The following is an 18,903-nucleotide window of genomic DNA, read 5'->3' as shown; positions in this document are numbered from 1 at the left end:
TCCCTTCCAGTTGGGGAACACTTCAGCAGTCAAGGACATTCAGCCTCTGATCTCCGGGTCAGCATTCTACAAGGAGGCCTTCAGGAGACGCAACAACGCAAAATTGCTGAGCAAAAACTTATAGCTAAGTTCCGCACGCATGAATGCGGACTCAACCGGGATCTGGGATTCATGTCACATTACATTCGGCCCCCACCAACAAGCCTGGACTTGCAGAGGCCTACCGACTGAACTGGCCTGGGACAATTCACACCTCTTTAACCTGGAGTTACCTCTCTCTCTGCATCTTTGATGATTTGATTGCCTGCAGGTGCTCGCATTCCGGGGCATCTCTGACTGTGTCTATATAAACATTTCTGGAACAAGCCTTTCCATTCACCTGAAGAAGGAGCCGTGCTCCGAAAGCTCGTGTTTGAAACAAACCTGTTGGACTTTAACCTGGTGTTGTAAGACTTCTTGAATGATTACAACAACCTCCAGCATTATAAAATGTGCAAGAGAAACTTGCTGCCTCTGTAATTCCAAAATGCGACTGTCTGTGGTTCCAAAGTGCAGCTTGTATCTTTTACAATGTGATTGATGTTGATATTGTCAACGAGTGTCTGTTGAGATCGATCCATTTGTTGAAGTTTCACTCTGCTTCCTGGTTCATTCCTCTTGATAATCCTCGTCTCCCTGTACTGACTATTCAAATCTATTTGGATTTGATATGTCAAATGCTAAAACAGCCAGACCAGAGGGCATAAAGTGATCATACATTTCTGAAACCTCTTTTGTCTTGGTTAGTCCGTGAAGTGTTTTCAGGTGAATTTCCTGTTCCTGAATCAGTCGTTTCACCTAAAAAAAGAAAAACTCAGAAATGTCACTTTAGAATTACTGTTAATCTTTATGAAATGTTGACACACACAAAATGAAGGCTGCAATTTCCCACCGCGGTGTGCCTGCCGCCAATCCCATTGCACCAGGAGCATCATGGGAGAGGCCCAAAATGGGCTTTGCACTGGGGGGCATGCGAGTACCTGACCTGCAGTGCCCGGTGCAATCTGGATCACTAATGATATTTAAATTAGTATAAATACGCACAGCCAGGTTGAGACAACATTCTCCTGGCTCACAGGAGTCACCAGTGAGGCCCCATCCAGGTGCTGATTAGGACCGGTCTCCACAAGCAGAGGCCAGGCCTGATGGCCACTCCAGGTTGCTAGGTTGGGCCTGATAGAGGGTGAAGGGGGAGGTATGATGGGCAGGTGGGTGAAGGGGGGGTTGCTGAAAGTGGTGGCCCTAAATGTGGGGGCCCCCAGCAATCCATAGCAGGGTGTGCTCACTTGGGGGGCATGGGGGTGATGCCAATGTCTACGGGAGGTCACATTATTTAAGGGTGAGGGGTGTGGAGGACCCTCCAGCTCACTTAGAAATCGGGGCACATTTTCAAAATGGCGCCTCAATCTCTGAGGACCTGGTGTGGCAAGCAAGTTCCCCACTGCAGAAAAACTGTGGGCTTGACCAGTGAGAAACTCCTCAAGCCCCAAAAATGGTTACGTGTGGGTGAATACAGCTCTGGAAACATCCGCCAAACTTGCCCAAAATGACACTTGTGCGAACTACACCCGAAGCGTCTAAAGATCAATACACACAGAACAGGAGAATAATGAAGGACTGAATTTGCATGTGGCTGGGCAGATATGAAGCAATGGGAAACTCCTTTAATACAATGGAGTCAATGGTCATGTGACAATCCATGCATGCACCTGGAATTATGGCAGTTTGGTTATTCTTGATGTTTAACACTTGCAATTCTTGATTAATGAGTTTGTGTTTCAGAGTCAACAGAATCTGAAAATAAACCTGGTTAATATCTAATTATCTGCTGGGCCCAGTGATCTGGTGAGTCCGCAGAGAGGGCCATCAACTAAATAGTGAGGGCGATGAAGTAAGGGAAGATCTGATAAATTAAAGGGAGTGGGTAAGTGAGCACAGTAATAATAAGGGTAATGACAATCAGAGTGTGGCAGGAAAGGGCAGAGTGCTCAAACTTAAGGCTGTGCCAGCAGATAAGGCCAGAGGTTGCAAAAATAATAAAAAAGATAGAAATAAAGGCTCTGCATCCTAACATGCATGGCATTTGTTAACAAAGGAGATGAGGGCAGCACGGTGGCCTAGTGGTTAGCACAACCGCCTCACGGCGCTGAAGACCCAGGTTCGATCGTGGCTCTGGGTCACTGTCCGTGTGCAGTTTGCACATTCTCCCCGTGTCTGCGTGGGTTTCGCCCCCACAACCCAAAAATGTGCAGAGTAGGTGGATTGGCCATGCTAAATTGCCCCTTAATTGGGAAAAATAATTGGCTAATCTAAAATTAAAAAAAAAACAAAGGAGATGAATCGTCAGCTAAAGTAGAAATAAATAATTATTATGATAGTCATTACAGAGAAGTGACTGCAAGATTCCCAAGACAGGGAACCCTGGGATATACAAGCGTACTTGACATTCTGGGGAGATAGGAAAAATGGTGAAGCAACTCTGAGCATTGCATTAAGGGTGACATTAGTGAAATAGTGAAAGATGACTTTGGTTCCAAAGATCAAGATGTAGAACCAGTTATGGATAGCGATAGGAAACAGCAATAAAATAATAATATTTTTATTGCCACAATTAGACTTACATTAACACTGCAATCAACTTACTGTGAAAAGCCCCTAGTCGCCACATTCCAGCACCTGTTGGGGTAAGCTGGTACGGGAATTGAACCCGCGCTGCTGACCTTGTTCTGCGTTACAAACCAGCTGTCTAGCTCACTGAGCTAAACCAGCCCCTATGCAATGGTTAGAAGTTGTTTGTGGGAGTAGTTAATTGGTGTCCCTAAAAGTAACTACACTGCAGAATGTGGTATGCAGGAAGAAAGAGTGAGGGCTTCTGAAAAATACACAGAGATAATCATGGGTGATTCCAATCTACATGTCGATTGGTTGAATCAGATTGGCAAAGGCTATCTGGAGAATGAGTTCATAGAATGTTTTTGGGACAGTTTCTTAGAACAGCACGTTCTAGCACCAGACAACAGGCTGTTCTAGATCTAGTATTGTGCAATGAAACAGATTCCCACATGGTAAAATAGCCCCTAAGTGATCAGAACATGATTGAGAAGAGTGGTCTAAGACAAGGACATTATAAGGATATGAGGCTAGAACTGGCCAATTCCCCCACTGGGAAATTAGATTAAGGAATAGGTTAGTAGAGATGCAGTAGCAGACATTTAAGGAGATGTTTTATAACACTGAGCAAAGATACATTCCAGTGAGGAGGAAAGATTCTAGGGAAATGATGCATTAATGGTGCCTAACAAAGAAAGTTAAACAAAGTTTAAAATGGAAAGAAATACAGAAAGATTCGTGGCAGATCAGAAGATTGGGCAGAATGTAAAAACAGCAAAGACATTGAGGCAGAAATGAGCATACGAGAGAAAGCTGGCTAGAAATAAGCAAACAGATGGTAAGAGTGGTTACAGGCATTTAAAAGAAAAGAGTAACTATAATGATTGTTGGTCCCATCGAGAGTGAGGCTGGGGAATTAATAATTGGATTGGATGGATTGGATTTGTTTATTGTCACGTGTACCGAAGTACAGTGAAAGGTATTTTTCTGCAAGCAGCTCAACAGATCATTCAGTACATGGAAGAAAAGGGAATTAAACAGAATTCAAGAAAATACATGAGAATAAATAATAGGGCAACACAAGATATACAATGTAACTACATAAGCATTGACATCAGGTGAAACATACAGGGTGTAGTGTTAATGAGGTCAGTCAATAAGAAGGTCATTTAGGAGTCTGGTGACAGTGGGGAAGATAATGGGAAATAAGGAAATGGTGGATGTATTGAGCAGATATTTTGCGCCTATCTTCATTGCAGAGAACACAAATAACATCCCATAATTATAAATCAAGTGGTGAAAGGGAGGGAGGAGCTTAAAGCTTCTAATTACCGTGTAAAGTGTACTGAGAAAATTATTAGAACTAAAGATTGACAAGGCCCTGGGCTGGATTCTTTGTTTTGTGACGTTGGAATCACGATTCATGATTTGGCGGAAAATCGCACGTAATGCAAAAATCGAGTTTGGCGCCCGGCGCTTATTCTGGCGCCATCCTCTGGCCCCTCCCTGGTGGCGAAATTGGAGTTTATACCACATGCCAGTGGGTCCATGCCAGTGGGTCCATGCCAATGGGTCCATGCCAAACTGTATTTTGCATGGGTTTCAATATCATTAGCACGTTGGGCACAGTGTGCTCCGTCCTTCTGTGATGCTCCGCCCCTGTACTAGCCAAAGTCACACAGGTGCGAATTAGTGCAGGTATTTACAAACGGGGCCTGGGCACCGTGGCTGTTGAAAGAACGAGAGCGTGAAGGGAAGGAAACTTTTAAAAACTCTCCAAAACTGTCAGGCTTGCTTGGGGATGGTTGCCGGAGTTGTGGGGACCAGCAGGGAGCAACCTGGTGACATGCCGGTGGATTCAGAGTGTCCTCCTGGGGATCAGGGTGGCCTGGCTCAGACCCCCATTGCTGCAGTCTGTGTTTTAAACCCACTCCTTTGGTGCTATTTACAGGCCCCTGGCTGCTCACTCTGCTGACCGCTCACTGTGTCCTATAAATGTTCAGAGAGCCTCTGGCCATCAGGGAGCCCACCCAGCCACCCCTCTGGAATCCCTCAGACCCCAGTTGTATCATCACCGGGATGAGCATGGCGAAGTTTAATCAGTGGCCCACCAGGTGCTGCCACTCCTCAGTTCACTCATCAGAAGCTCAGCCCCCGTGCAGGGGAATAGCAGAGCTCACCCCAAACAAAGGACACATGCACCATGGCCTTTGGCATCCTCCCTGGCACATTGCCCCTCTCAGGGCAGAGGCCTCACCAGTGACAGTATCAGCTGCCCCACTCCGCAGGACCACCAGTTGTTTCCAAGCCCTGCCTGCCCACCGCACCCCAGCTGCCATCCATCCTGCCCCTGGTCAGTGTGTCACACCCAGGACCCACATCACACTGCAGTTCAGCAACCAGCAGACCCACATTTCCCTCACTCATCCCTATCTGCAGGGCCTGCCCACACACAAACCTCTAAGCCTGGAGGTGATTGGTGGCACAAAGTCACCATCTCAACCGCACTGCCAGGGCCACCCTGCTGGCAGGATAACACACAATCCACACAGCGAGGAAACCCACTGCGGGAGACAGGGCAGGAGCCACAGAGCATGTCGCTGATGTGGGTTGTGGCATCCTGCGGTACCCCCGTTGACAGGGATGGGTGGTGAGGATGGAGGCTCCACACACCACAGGCCCGGTGCCACTCACTGATGGGGCTAGGGGTATAGTGGGGACAGCATCGGATTTCTCCCCCTCTCATCACTGCATTAACCCTGGAGAAATGTGTACCGAGGAAGTGGAATTTGAGCTTCCCCACTGTGTTTCACTGCCCTTGACCAGTGGAACAGCCCGTCAACAAACACTAGATTGCATGTGAAAAAAAGGGGTCGGAATTTCCCCCCCCTCCCCACACCGGGTGGGAGAATCGCCAGGGCGCCGAGCGAGTCCCGCCACGCTGCCCCGGCACGCGGTTCTCCCAGCCCCCCGAAACCAGCGCAGAGAGAATCACGGCTGGCCGCTTAGCGAATCGCCGCTTGCTGTTTGTAACGGGTGGGCGGCGATTCTATGGCCCAGATGGGCCGAGCGGCCTGCCCGATACGACAGGTTCCCGCCGGCGCCGTCCACACCTGGTTGCTGCCGGCGGGAACAGTGCGGGAATGCTGGGGGGGCAGCCTGTTGGGGGGGGAGGGGGGTTCTTGCACCGCGGGGGGGGGGGGCTCGAAAGGGCTCTGGCCCACGATCGGTGAATTGCGCCCAGGATATTTGGACAAGGCAAAGGGATGTTGCTGATGTTGGTGGATCTGTAACCCAACAAAATTCCCCATCTATTGGAAAGATTAGCAGAAAACAGGACAAAAATGGGAATAACCGGAGGGAAATAAATACAATACAAATGTTGCAGAGAGATGTACCATACCTCTTTGGTTGTTTTTTGTGGTTTCCAATAGAGGACTATTTCCCATTTCTTGATTCATGCTTCCACGTGGAGGATCCTGTCTCTAGCAAGCAAAAAATAAGTTATTAAATTGTCAAGTGTGTGAAAGCAATGATTAATTTGTCTGAGTTTATTAGATATTCGGCAGGATTCGCTGCTCCACCAGCCGTGTGTTTCTCTGTCGCGCGCCATTCGCTGGCAGCAGGAGTCTAGCTTCCCGCTGACTGTCAATGGGATTTCCCACTGTAACCGTCCATCGCCACAAAACCCGCTGGCCGGGGGGAGGAGCCTGCCGCTAAGAAAACTGAATCGCAACGAGCGGTGAATTCCAGCCATTGAGAATGTAATAATGCATCAATTGTCTGGTTTATGCTCTGTTTTAATTGTCATTCTTAATTAAGGAGACACCTCACATAACTCTGGGAATTCTGAAGTTTCCAGCTGGGAGAATGCTCTCTCTGACACTTCATCCTCTTTCCCCCCAGATACTCAGAGCTGGTAATCCCTCTGCTCACATCATTCCCTAAACCTGAAATGTTCATAACAAATGTTCATCTGGACCGGGATTCTCCCCGAGGGGGTTCCCGGCGTGTTGGAGTGGCGTGAACCACTCCGGCGTCGGGCCGCCCAAAGGTACGGAGGTCTCCGCACCTTTCGGGGCCAAGCCCTCATATTGAGGGGCTAGGCCCGCGCCGGAGTGGCCTTTGTCGCTATGCCTGCCGGGGCCAAAAGGACTTCGCCGGCCAGCGTAAGTCCACGCATGCGCCGGAGCGTCAGCGGCTGCTGACGACATCCCGGCGCATGCGCGGGGGGGGGGGGGGGGGGGGGGGGCTCTTCCGCCTCCGCCATGGTGAAGGTCATGGCGAAGGTGGAAGGAAAAGAGTGCCCCCAGGGGGCACCGTAGGGGCACCCCCCGGGTTCAGAGCGCCTTGCCCCCCCCCTTCCCCCCCCAGGACCCCGGCGCCTGCCTGTGCCGCCAATCCCGCCTGTCAGATAGGTGTTTTGATTCCCGCCGGCAGGAGAGGCTTGACAGCGGCGGGACTTCGGCCCATCGGGGCGCGATTCCCGCCCCCGTCGAATCTCTGGTGGCGGAGAATTCAGGACACGGCGGGGCGGGATTGACGACGGCCCCGGGCGATTCTCCGACCCGGCGAGGGGTCGGAGAATCCCGCCCCTGGTCTCCATCAGCCCAGTCCCCTTATCTCGAAAGCAGAAACTATTCCAAATTGTTCTCCTCCAGAACAAATGATCCTCTCAAACCACCTTCCACAGGACCCTTCACCCTCCTCGCAGACCCACATGTTGTTCCAGAGCTAGGCTCCATTTCCACCCCCCTAACCATTCACTTTTCCCTCTTTGAGTGGGGGCGTTGCTGACGAGGACAGCCATGTTCACTTGCCTTTGAACTGAATGGCCTGCTATAGGCCATTTCACAGGGCCATTGTCAACCACATTGCTGTGGGCTGGAGTCACAGGCAGCCCTCTTAGTGAACAAGATAGAATTTGCTGACAATCGATGATAGTTTCATTGTCACCATTACTCAGACTAGCTTTATATTCCAGATATTACTGATTAATGGAATTTAAATTCCACCATTTGATGGGATTTGAATCTGTGTCCCGAGAACATTAGCCTGAGCTTCTTTTCTTATTGTTTAAATCCTACCCCTTGATGGTGCTACCCTGAAGCACAAAGTCAGTTAGTACATGTATGCTGAAGGCATACTATCTTTTCTAAAACAAATTTAGAGTGCCCAATTCTTTTTGTTTTCCAATTAAGAGGCAATTTAGTGTGGCCAATCCACCTACCCTGCATATTATTGGATTGTGGGGGCGAAACCCAAGCAAACACGGGGAGAATGTGCAAACTCCACACAGTCAGTGACCCAGAGCCGGGATCGAACCGGGGACCGTGAGGCAGCAGTGGTAGCCACTCCACCACCGTGCTGCCCAGCCAATTTCTATCTCATTACCTTTTCCATCGACTGCACTTGGTTGACAGTCATCATTTATCAGACACTAGATCTGAATTAATCAAAACTTTCTCCAGCTTTACATCAGCAAAATGAGGTCTGGTGACACAGCGGATAGGGGGCGCGATTCTCCGACCCCCACGCCGGGTGGGAGAATCGCGGGAGTGCCGGGCGATTCACGCCACGCCGCCCTGGCACCCGCACGCGATTCTCCCATCCCCGCAAAACGCGGCACGCCGCTCGGAGAATCGCCGCTCCGGTCGAGCGGTGATTCTCCGGCCCGGATGGGTCAAGCAGCCTGCCTAATCCGACCGGTTCACACAGGTGCTAAGCACACCTGGTCGCTGCCGGCGTGAACAGCGTGCGACCGCTGCGTGTGGGGCGTGTGGGGGGCGGAGGGAGGATCGAGCACCAAGGGGGTGCTCAGGAGGGGTCTAGCCCGCGATCGGTGCCCACCGATCGTCGGGCCGGCGTCTCTGAAAGACGGACTGTTTTCCCTCCGCCGCCCCGCAAGATCAATCCCCCATGTCTTGTGGGGCGGCGGAGTGGAGGACGGCAACCACGCATGCGCGGGTTGGCGCCGGCCAACTTGCGCGGGTGACGTCATTTAGGCGCCGCCGGCCGCGTCATTCAGGCGGTGCCGCTTTGACGCGGGCGTCAAGGCCCGGGGCGCAAGATTGACGCCCCGCCGCTCCTAGCCCCCGGGGGGGGGGAAGAGAGGAGAGAATAGGGGTGGGCAGCGGCCTCCGACGCTGGAGTGCAACACTCCGGTTTTCACTCCGGCGTCGGCACTTTGTCTCCCGTTGGGAGAATTGCGCCCAGGGTTGGAAGCTCAGAGTTGAATTCCGTTCCCAGGACTTAACTGCCAAGGAAGGTGCATTCATAACCCGGGTAAACAAATTCAGAGTCAACCTGTAAATCCTTCCACACATTCCAATGGCTGGCGGTAAGAATGAGAGAGACACTCCTGGTCAGCCACGCTCGGTGTGGAGCGGCACTCCTCAAGCTACAAGTCCTGGCGACAAACTAGTGATCTTTTCCGGGAATTAGTAGCTATGGAAACAGACAAAAGTCTTCCTTATTGCACCACGAGGTATGGGAAGAGAATTGGAATGCAGTATCAGCAAAAGCTGATCTTCAATCCCAGAAGCATTTACACACCTCAATCTTTGATTCCATCTCCCATTTCCTCTCAGTCCAGGGTGTGAAACTGTTGCAGATTGTATTGACCCTGAACTCAGATACATCCCCTACCCAATCTGTCTCCAGTTTGATTTGCTTTCTCCTCTCCTGTGCCGTCTCTCGCTACTTCAGTGTCTCGGAGAATCAATATCTTGGGACAGTTTTACAGGAAACATTTTTTATATGATGCTAACTTTAGAATTATATTGCAACATGTTGCTGGAATATTTAGATTTTAGGTTTGCAGATAACATGATTTTCGTCAATGACTACGTAAATTAAATCATCTATATTTACCTTTGTATCATTTAGTGGATTATCTGTCAATAAAAGAAAATAGAGTGAAACAGAAGCAATAAGATATGTTCACTGGATTTATTCTATTGTTCTATTTTGCAAGTTTTTCTTTTTAAAAAAAAATATTTATTCAGGCATTTGTATAAACAAACAATAAACAAATCAAATAAGAGCAGAAGTGAAATTGAACAACATAATAAATAACCAACACCCACTCTGCCCCCTTGCCCTACCCCCTCCTCCCGCTCTGCCTTCTCCATTTGAACCCCCCCCCTCTCTCCCTCTGCTGACACCGCAATCCAATGAATGGCTTCCACCTCCGAGCGATTCCATCGACCGACTCCCTCAAGACAAACTTGACCGTCTCCAGCCTCAGGAATTCCGCCAGGTTGCTCACCCACACTTCCGATTTCAGTGGCTCTGAATCCCCCCCACCTGAGCAAAATCCATCTCCGGGTCTATCAGGGAGGCAAAGGCCAAAACATCGGCCTCTCTCGCCCTCTGGAGTCCTGGGTCTTTCAACACCCCAAATATCGCTACCCATGGACCCAGAGCCACTTTCAGCCCCAATACCTCGCGATCCCCTGCCTGAACCCCTTCAGCTTCGGACATGCCCAAACAGGTGGACATGGTTTGTGGGCCTCCCTGTGCACCGCCCACATTTGTCCCCTACTCCCTCAAAGGACCTACTCATCCTCGCCACCATCATGCGCCCAACTGAGGACTAATTTAAACTGAATAAGACTGAGCTGCGCACATGTCAAGGACGCATTCACCCTCCGGAGAGAATTCTCCCACGTCCCAGACTCCACCCCGCCAGCGCATTAACCTTTTCAAAGAATGACTTTGGGACAAAGATCGGAAGGTTCTGAAATATGAAAAGGAACCTTGGCAGCACAGACATCTTCACTGTTTGCACCCAACAACAGTGGCAGCACATCCACCTCTTAAAATCCCCCTTCAACTGCCTGACCGGCCAAGCCAAATTTAACTTGTGTAGCTGTGCCCAACCCCACATCACCTGGATGCCCAAGTATCTGAAACTCGCCCCCACCACCTGAAACGGCAGCTCCCCAAACCTCCTCTCTTGCCCCCTGATCTCAATCGGGAACAGTTCGCCCGTTGCCACGTTCAGATGTACCCTGGAGAACCGACCGAGGTCCTCCAAAAACCCCATAATGGTGTCAATGACCCCCCAATGGGTCTGAAATATATAACAACAGGTCGTCTGCGTACAGCGAAACCCTGTGCTCGACAATCCCTTTCCAATCTCTCGACACTCTGAACACCATAGCCAATGACTGTAGAGCAAAGGCAAAAGCAATGGGGAGAGCGGGCTCCCTTTCCTTGTCCCACAGTGCAACTCGAAATATCACAAACTCGCCCGGTTCAGCCGCACACTTACGACTGGTGCCTGATACAGCAACCGGACCCAGTCCACAAACCCCTGCCCGAACACCAACCAGCCCAGCACCTCCCACAGATACTCCCACTCCACCCGGTCAAAAGCATTTTCCGTGTCCATCGCCACTGCCACCTCCAATTCCTGCCCTACCGGGGGCATCACAATCACGTTCAGCAACCTCCTCACATTTCCCAACAACTGTCTCCCTTTCACAAACCCTGTTTGGTCCTTACATATCACCCCTGGGATGCAGTCCTCAATTCGTGAAGCCAACACCTTCGCTAACAACTTAGCGTCCACATTTAACAACGATATCAGACGGTATGATCCACACTGATCCGGATCTTTATCTATTTTCAGAATCAGGGAGGTAGAAGCCTGCGATAGTGTAGGAGGGAGTTCCCCACTCTCCTTAGCCTCAATGTACATCCTCACCAGCAACAGCCCCAGGTCCCCCCCAAACATTTTATAAAACTCCACCAGGAACCCATCCGGGCCTGGAGCCTTCCCTGCCTGCATCGCCCCAAACTCTCCATCACCTCCCTGCATTGCCCCCAAATTCTCCATCACCTCCCTGCATTGCCCCCAAACTCTCCATCACCTCCCTGCATCGCCCCCAAACTCTCCATCACCTCCCTGCATCGCCCCAAACTCTCCATCACCTCCCAAACTCTCCATCACCTCCCTGCATCGCCCCCAAACTCTCCATCACCTCCCTGCATTGCCCCCAAACTCTCCATCACCTCCCAAACTCTCCATCCCCTCCCTGCATCGCCCCCAACTCTCCATCACCTCCCTGCATCGCCCCCCAACCTCTCCATCCCCTCCCTGCATTGCCCCCAAACTCTCCATCACCTCCCTGCATCGCCCCCAAACTCTCCATCCCCTCCCTGCATTGCCCCCAAACTCTCCATCACCTCCCTGCATCGCCCCCAAACTCTCCATCACCTCCCTGCATCGCCCCAAACTCTCCATCACCTCCCTGCATCGCCCCCAAACTCTCCAATCCCCTCCTGCATTGCCCCCAAACTCTCCATCACCTCCCAACTCTCCATCACCTCCCTGCATCCGCCCCCAAACTCTCCATCACCTCCCAAACTCTCCATCCCCTCCCTGCATCGCCCCCAAACTCTCCATCACCTCCCTGCATTGCCCCCAAACCTCTCCATCACCTCCCAAACTCTCCATCACCTCCCTGCATCGCCCCCAAACTCTCCATCCCCTCCCTGCATCGCCCCCAAACTCTCCATCACCTCCCTGCATTGCCCCCAAACTCTCCATCCCCTCCCTGCATTGCCCCCAAACTCTCCATCCCCTCCCTGCATCGCCCCCAAACTCTCCATCCCCTCCCTGCATCGCCCCCAAACTCTCCATCACCTCCCTGCATGCCCCCAAACTCTCCATCCCTCCCTGCATTGCCCCCCAAACTCTCCATCACCTCCCTGCATTGCCCCCAAACTCCCCATCACCTCCCTGCATTGCCCCCAAACTCTCCATCACCTCCCTGCATCGCCCCCCAAACTCACCATCACCTCCCTCAGCCCAATAGGGGCTCCCAATCCTGGGCCAACTCCTCGTCCACCCTGGGAACCCTCCAACCCATCCAGGAACTACCACATTCCCCCCCACCTCGGCCGGGGGCTCCGATTCATAAATTGCCTGTAAATTCCCCAAACACCCCATTCACCCCGACCCGGGTCGGGAACCACTCTACTAATCTCCCTCGCCGCCTCTAAGCTGGTGGGCCTTCCATCCTACTCGCCTTCTCCCCATACTGTATACTGCCCCCCTGGCCCTCCGCAACTGCCCTACTGCCTTCCCCGTGGGACACAATCTCTAACTGGAGCCTCTGCCTCTCCCTGAACAACCCTGTTTCTGGGGCCTCCGAGCATCTCCTGGGCACTCTCAAAATCTCTTCCACCAGCCTTGCCATCTCTGTACCATCACCCTCTCCCTATGTGCCTGAATCGAGATAACCTCCCCCCGAAACACCGCCTTGAGTGCCTCCCACAGCGTGGCGGCCGTGACCTCTCCGCGTCGTTCTGCTCCACATACCCCTGAATGGCGTCACTCACCCACTTCCTCATCCGCCAATGCAAGTTTCTCTTAACATGAAAATAGCAGGTGTTCGTGTCAGTAAATGTCACATTGGCCTCAATTTCAGCACCATCACCCTTTCTCAGCATGTGTGGCAATGGTTTAAAATTAAGCCGAGGTGACTTCGCGCCCTGAGGCTGCATCGTACCTCCTGCACCAACTTACCATTGCCACAGGTCAGCCTAGACCCTCACTGAGGGTGCCAACCAGAACATTAAATTCAAATTCTCGGGGCGTGATCCTCCGAACACACTGCACCTGAAAAGCAGCTCGCCGCAATGCAGCATGGCTGTTGAAAGCCAGTAGACCCTGCTCCCGGAATGTACCCAGCTCGCCACACCTCGCGAGGTTCAACGTGAATCCCACACACAATGGGCAGGATCATGTTTTGGCAAACCTGCATATTAGAACGAAACAGCAAGCCTCACTTTAATGTGCAGATTCCTGAGGTACCTGAGGCTTTGGGATTCAACCCCTTCGCCTTAAGAGCCGTCGGGCGAGTGCCACTCAGCACTGGTCGGTACTCGTGGAGGTCTCCCAGGGGATTGGAGACCCCCAGCTGCATGTCCTTTGGGCAAAGTGGTGTCCTGGCACTGTTGGTACCCCTGGGTACCCTGAAAGTGCCAGCCTGGCACCGTGGCAATGCTACCTGGGTGCCAGCCTGTCACTGCCAAGGTGCCATGCTGGCATTTTTTTGCGTGTGTGATCGGGCCGGGGTTGCAGGGGACCCTCCCATAGTGCGTTCGAGCTGGGGATTGTTTTGGGGGTACAGGGATCGAGACACCATTTAAAAATGGTGTTGCAATCTCTCGCGACAATGGAAAATTCCGGCGAGCATAGCTCCCGTACAAAACGGGGTTTTGTGCAGCCTGAGTCACGCGTTTCCCGTTCAGGCCCCTTATACAACATGACTCGCGATGAATAGCCATGTGTTTCTCGGCACTGAGTGTGGGTAAACACGCGGGGAACACGCTCGCTCAGGGACTTTGTTCCCTTTGGAGAATCGCCGCCCTCAGTCTGAAGATGCCAATAGACTGCGATGTGACAAATGAGAAGTCGAGGGAATGCCCACACTGACTACAGCAAAAGTATCAAAGAAATATCTCATCGGATTCCATGTGGGCCAGGAGGGACGGATCCATCCCACCAGGCTTTGCAAGCAGCCCACTAACCTCTCCCAGGCCTGGACTCCCCAATCGCTGTGCCAACTTCAACTCCCATCGGCACTTACCCCAATTCCCAGGATTCCCTCCAGACCCCTCCTCCGTCAGTTACTGATCCCATGATTCCCTGTCGTGACCTCCTACTGCTAAATTTCCACATAGGTTTGACAGCAGTGTATACGGTCAGAAAAAAGGAAGATTATTTCCACTTAACTGAAAGAACATGGAAGATCATATTGGAAAAGGAAGATGCACACAGTAAATCAGGTGAATTACTCACCGTGAAGTCCCTTCCTTCTCTTCCAAAGATAAACAATCGCCCCCACTACAGAAGCTGCAGCTGCGACCACCACCACCCCGACAACTGCCACAGGTATAACGACCGGATTAGTCTGTGCTTGACAGACAGCATCAGTACTCGAAGTTCCTGGATTGAGCTGATTTTGTTTGTGTTCCTTACAACTGGGGAAAATGTAAGAAAAATATGGACTAGCCAAGTGACAATACCACAACAAAACCAAGACAGTACAGTGCCCCCCCCCCCCCCTAAGGACGGCAGATTTCCTTCCCTGAAGGTCATGAGTGAACCAGGTGGGTTTTCCCAACAATTGACAATAGTTTCATGGTCATTGTTAGACTTTTAATTTCATATTTTTATTGAATTCCAATATCACCATCTGCCGTGGTGGGATTCGAACCTAGATCCCAAAGAATGACTGTGGGTCTCTGGATTACTCGCAATATTCCTACACCACTGCCTCCCAAATACTCTCCGTCTCTCTGCCTCACTTCCTCCTTTAAGGTGCTCCTGAAACTCTACCCTCTGACCAAACTTTTGTTCATGGACACAATATCCTCATGTGGCTCAGTGTTATATTGTATTGTATTTTGCCCCTTGTAGCTGTGGGAAGTTTCAATATGCTGACGGTTATTAGAGGATGGAGGCCACGAGATCAGCAACATCAGAGTCCCTGTGGCCTCACTGAATATGAACACCCTCAATGACGGGCCTCATGGACATAAATACCGGCCCACGGGAGACCCTTCGGGGAGGAGGAGTTGTATTTAAGTATTTAGGGGCCTCACGGTAGCATGGTGGTTAGCATCAATGCTTCACAGCTCCAGGGTCCCAGGTTCGATTCGCGGCTGGGTCACTGTCTGTGTGGAGTCTGCATGTCCTCCCCGTGTGCGTGGGTTTCCTCCGGGTGCTCCGGTTTCCTCCCACAGTCCAAAGATGTGCGGGTTAGGGGATTGCCATGATAAATTGCCCGTAGTGTAAGGTTAATGGGGGGATTGTTGGGTTACGGGTATACGGGTTACGTGGGTTTAAGTAGGGTGATCATTGCTCGGCACAACATCGAGGGCCGAAGGGCCTGTTCTGTGCTGTATGTTCTATGTTAAGTAGGTGAAATTCGTTTTTCTTAGTCATCACTTCTCGTGGTCGCTTGCCTGGAACTTTACACCAACATTTACACCCGCTGTATAAGTTTTGTTACTTTGAATGAGGCATGGCTAAAAGTATTTTAATTCCACTTGGGTTGATAAGTGGCAAGTAACATTTTCACTGAAAACTTCCATTCATTGCCAACTTAATAAAAGAGAATCTAACCATCTCCCCTTGACATTCAACAGCATTACCATTGCTGACCCACAATCAATCCTGTGGGTTGCCATTGACCAGAAACTGAACTGCGCCAACCATACTGATATGGTGGCTAAGAAAGCAGGTCAGAAGCTGGCAATTTTGAAGTGAGTAACCCTCGTGACTCCCCAAAGCCTGTCAACCATCGACAAGTCAGGAGGTGATGGAAAACCACTGGCCTGGATGAGCGCAGCTCCAAGAACATTTGAGATGGACACCATCCAGGACAAAGCAGCTGCCTTAAGTGGCACTCGCTCCACCCCCACAAACACACACTCCCTCCACCAGACCCCCTCCATCACCACAAATACACACTCCCTCCACCACCCCCACAAATACACACTCCCTCCACCCCCCACAAATACACATCCCTCCACCACCCCCACAACACACACTCCCTCCACCACACAACACACACTCCCTCCACCAGACCCCTCCACCCCCACAAACACACACTCCCCAAAAACACACACTCACCACAAACACACACTCCCTCCCTCACACTCCCTCCATCACCCCCACAAATACACACTCCCTCCACCACCCCCACAAATACACACTCCCTCCACCACCCCCACAAACACACGCCCTCCACCACCCCACAAACACACTCCCTCCACCACCCCCACAAACACACACTCCCTCCACCACCACAAATACACACTCCCTCCACCACCCCCACAAACACACTCCCTCCACCAGACCCCCTCCATCACCACAAATACACTCCCTCCACCACCCCCACAAACACACACCCTCCACCACCCCCACAAACACACACTCCCTCCACCCCCACAAACACACACTCCCTCCACCACCACAAATACACACTCCCTCCACCACCCCCACAAATACACCTCCCTCCACCACCCCCACAAACACACACTCCCTCCACCAGACCCCCTCCATCACCACAAATACACACTCCCTCCACCACCCCCACAAACACACACTCCCTCCACCACCCCCACAAACACACACCCTCCACCCCCACAAACACACACTCCCTCCACCACCCCCACAAACACACCCTCCATCACCCAAATACACACTCCCTCCACCACCCCCACAAATACACACTCCCGCCACCAGACCCCCTCCATCACCACAAACACACTCCCTCCATCACCCCCACAAACACACACTCCCTCCATCACCCCACAAACACACACTCCCTCCACCACCACACACTCCTTCCATCACCACCAAACAACTCACCAAGATTTCTTCCAATACTTTCCAAAACTGCAACCTCTACTGAACTATCATTTGTGAATTCCTGATATTTTCTTTCTAAAGTTTAAAATACATCAGAAATGCCTGCTCGTGATAACGTTCCTCAGCTGGTGTATTAAGAGCTCCTCCATTGTATATTTCCCATTCACCAGTTAGGTAAATAACAACTGCAACATTTATTTACATAATAATAATCTTTATTATTGTTATAAGTAGAGGCAGCACGGTAGCATAGTGGTTAGCACAGTTGCTTCATAGCTCCAGGATCACAGGTTCGATTCCCGGCTTGGGTCACTGTCTGTGCGGAGTCTGCACGTTCTCCCCGTGTCTGCATGGGTTTCCTCCGGGTGCTCCAGTTTCCTCCCACAGTCCAAAGATGTGCAGGTTAGGTGGATTGGCCATGCTACATTGCCCTTAGTGTCCAAAAAAAAAGGTTAGGTGGGGTTACTGGTTATGGGGATAGGATGGAGGCGTGGGCTTAAGTAGGGTGCTCTTTCCAAGGGCTGGTGACGACTCAATGGGCTGAATGGCCTCCTTCACTGTAAATTCTATTATTCCATGATTCTATGAACACTGCAATGAAGTTACTGTGAAAATCCCCTAGTTGCCACTCTGGCGTTTGTTCGGCTACACTGAGGGAGAATTCAGAATGTCCAATTCACCTAACAAGCACGTCTTTCGGCCATATATAACTACAGCCTCATGGCTCTGAGTCAGTGTCCTGGATCAAACTGATAGAAACCACGCTTCACCCTGGTCCCGATTGATTACCCAGGCCATGTGACTCTTGGCAGGTCACCCCGTAAAGGGGACAAATACCACATCAATGTTGAACGTTGCCTGGAAGCAGCAATGAAAGTGCCAAGTGCCGAGAAGTGGGATTAGTATAGTTTGAGTTGTTTTTGTCGGTGCAGTCTTGATGGGCTGAAGGGCCTCTTCTGAACTGTATGATTCTAAGGTCACTGAATGTACTCTGACTGTGGGACTTCAATGCCCATCACCAAGAGTCGCTCAGTCACAACATTATTGACCGAGCTGGCCAGGTCTGAAGGGAATTTCTGCCAGAGAAGCCTTCATCGGGTGACAAGAAACCATCAAGAGTAAAATGCCTACTTAACCACACCCTCACTAATCATGATCAATGGGAAAGACTTAGAACAGATTTAACAGTTCAGAATTGGGCATCCATGAGGTGTTGTTGGTTACCAGCAGCAGAATTGTACTCAACCAAGATCTGTAACCTCACGGCTTGGCACAATAATAATAATCTTTATTAGTGTTACAAGTAGGCTTACATTAACACTGCAATGAAGTTGTGAAAATCCCCTGGTTGCCACACTCCGGCGCCTGTTCGGGTACACAGAGGGAGAATTCAGAATGTCTAATTCACCTAACAAGCACGTCTTTTGGGAGGAAACTGGAGTGTAACGTTTTTGTAGGATGGCCTGATTTATATTACAACAACATTTGTAGCTAAAGCTATAAACAATTTATTAACATTAACTGTGGGTAAACTATATACAAAAAAAGATGAATAACAATTAGATCATGCACAAGCAACCTCTCTCTTCAGCTTCCTCCAGCCAGTCTGAGGGGTCACCTGACTCTAACATTCACTTCTCTACATTGAGACTCCTAGTGATCAGTCAGTGAATTACAACACAACCATGATATCACTACATCCCCTTTCCTTTGAAGGAATATATTAATACATGATCATCAGTATATTTATATGTGATATCATGAGCCGTGAGTCTAACAGTATTATTTATTTCTAATTTTAAAATTGGTTTAACAAATATATGCATATATTTATGTATATAAAGCATAGTATGTAC

At 50.7% G+C, this 18,903-nt stretch overlaps 1 protein-coding gene across 1 annotated transcript in view; it reads right to left on the bottom strand.

Moving 5' to 3' along the window:
* Positions 1-468: 468 nt before the first annotated feature.
* LOC119951064 overlaps positions 469-18,903 on the bottom strand; it is a 41,265-nt gene continuing 22,830 nt past the window's right edge. The window contains exons 3-6 of the mRNA XM_038774101.1: positions 14,468-14,649; positions 9,523-9,545; positions 6,053-6,134; positions 469-837 (exon numbers count right to left, since the gene is read on the bottom strand). Of these exons, the coding sequence (XP_038630029.1) occupies positions 752-837; positions 6,053-6,134; positions 9,523-9,545; positions 14,468-14,649 (373 nt within the window). The 3' untranslated portion in view covers positions 469-751. The remainder of the gene's footprint in view (positions 838-6,052; positions 6,135-9,522; positions 9,546-14,467; positions 14,650-18,903) is intronic.

Source organism: Scyliorhinus canicula, chromosome 16 (assembly GCF_902713615.1).
Source record: "Scyliorhinus canicula chromosome 16, sScyCan1.1, whole genome shotgun sequence".
In the NCBI taxonomy this organism is placed as follows: Eukaryota; Metazoa; Chordata; class Chondrichthyes; order Carcharhiniformes; family Scyliorhinidae; genus Scyliorhinus; species Scyliorhinus canicula.
The sequence above is the reverse complement of the archived record's forward strand: the minus strand, read 5'-3'. Positions and strand labels throughout refer to the sequence as shown.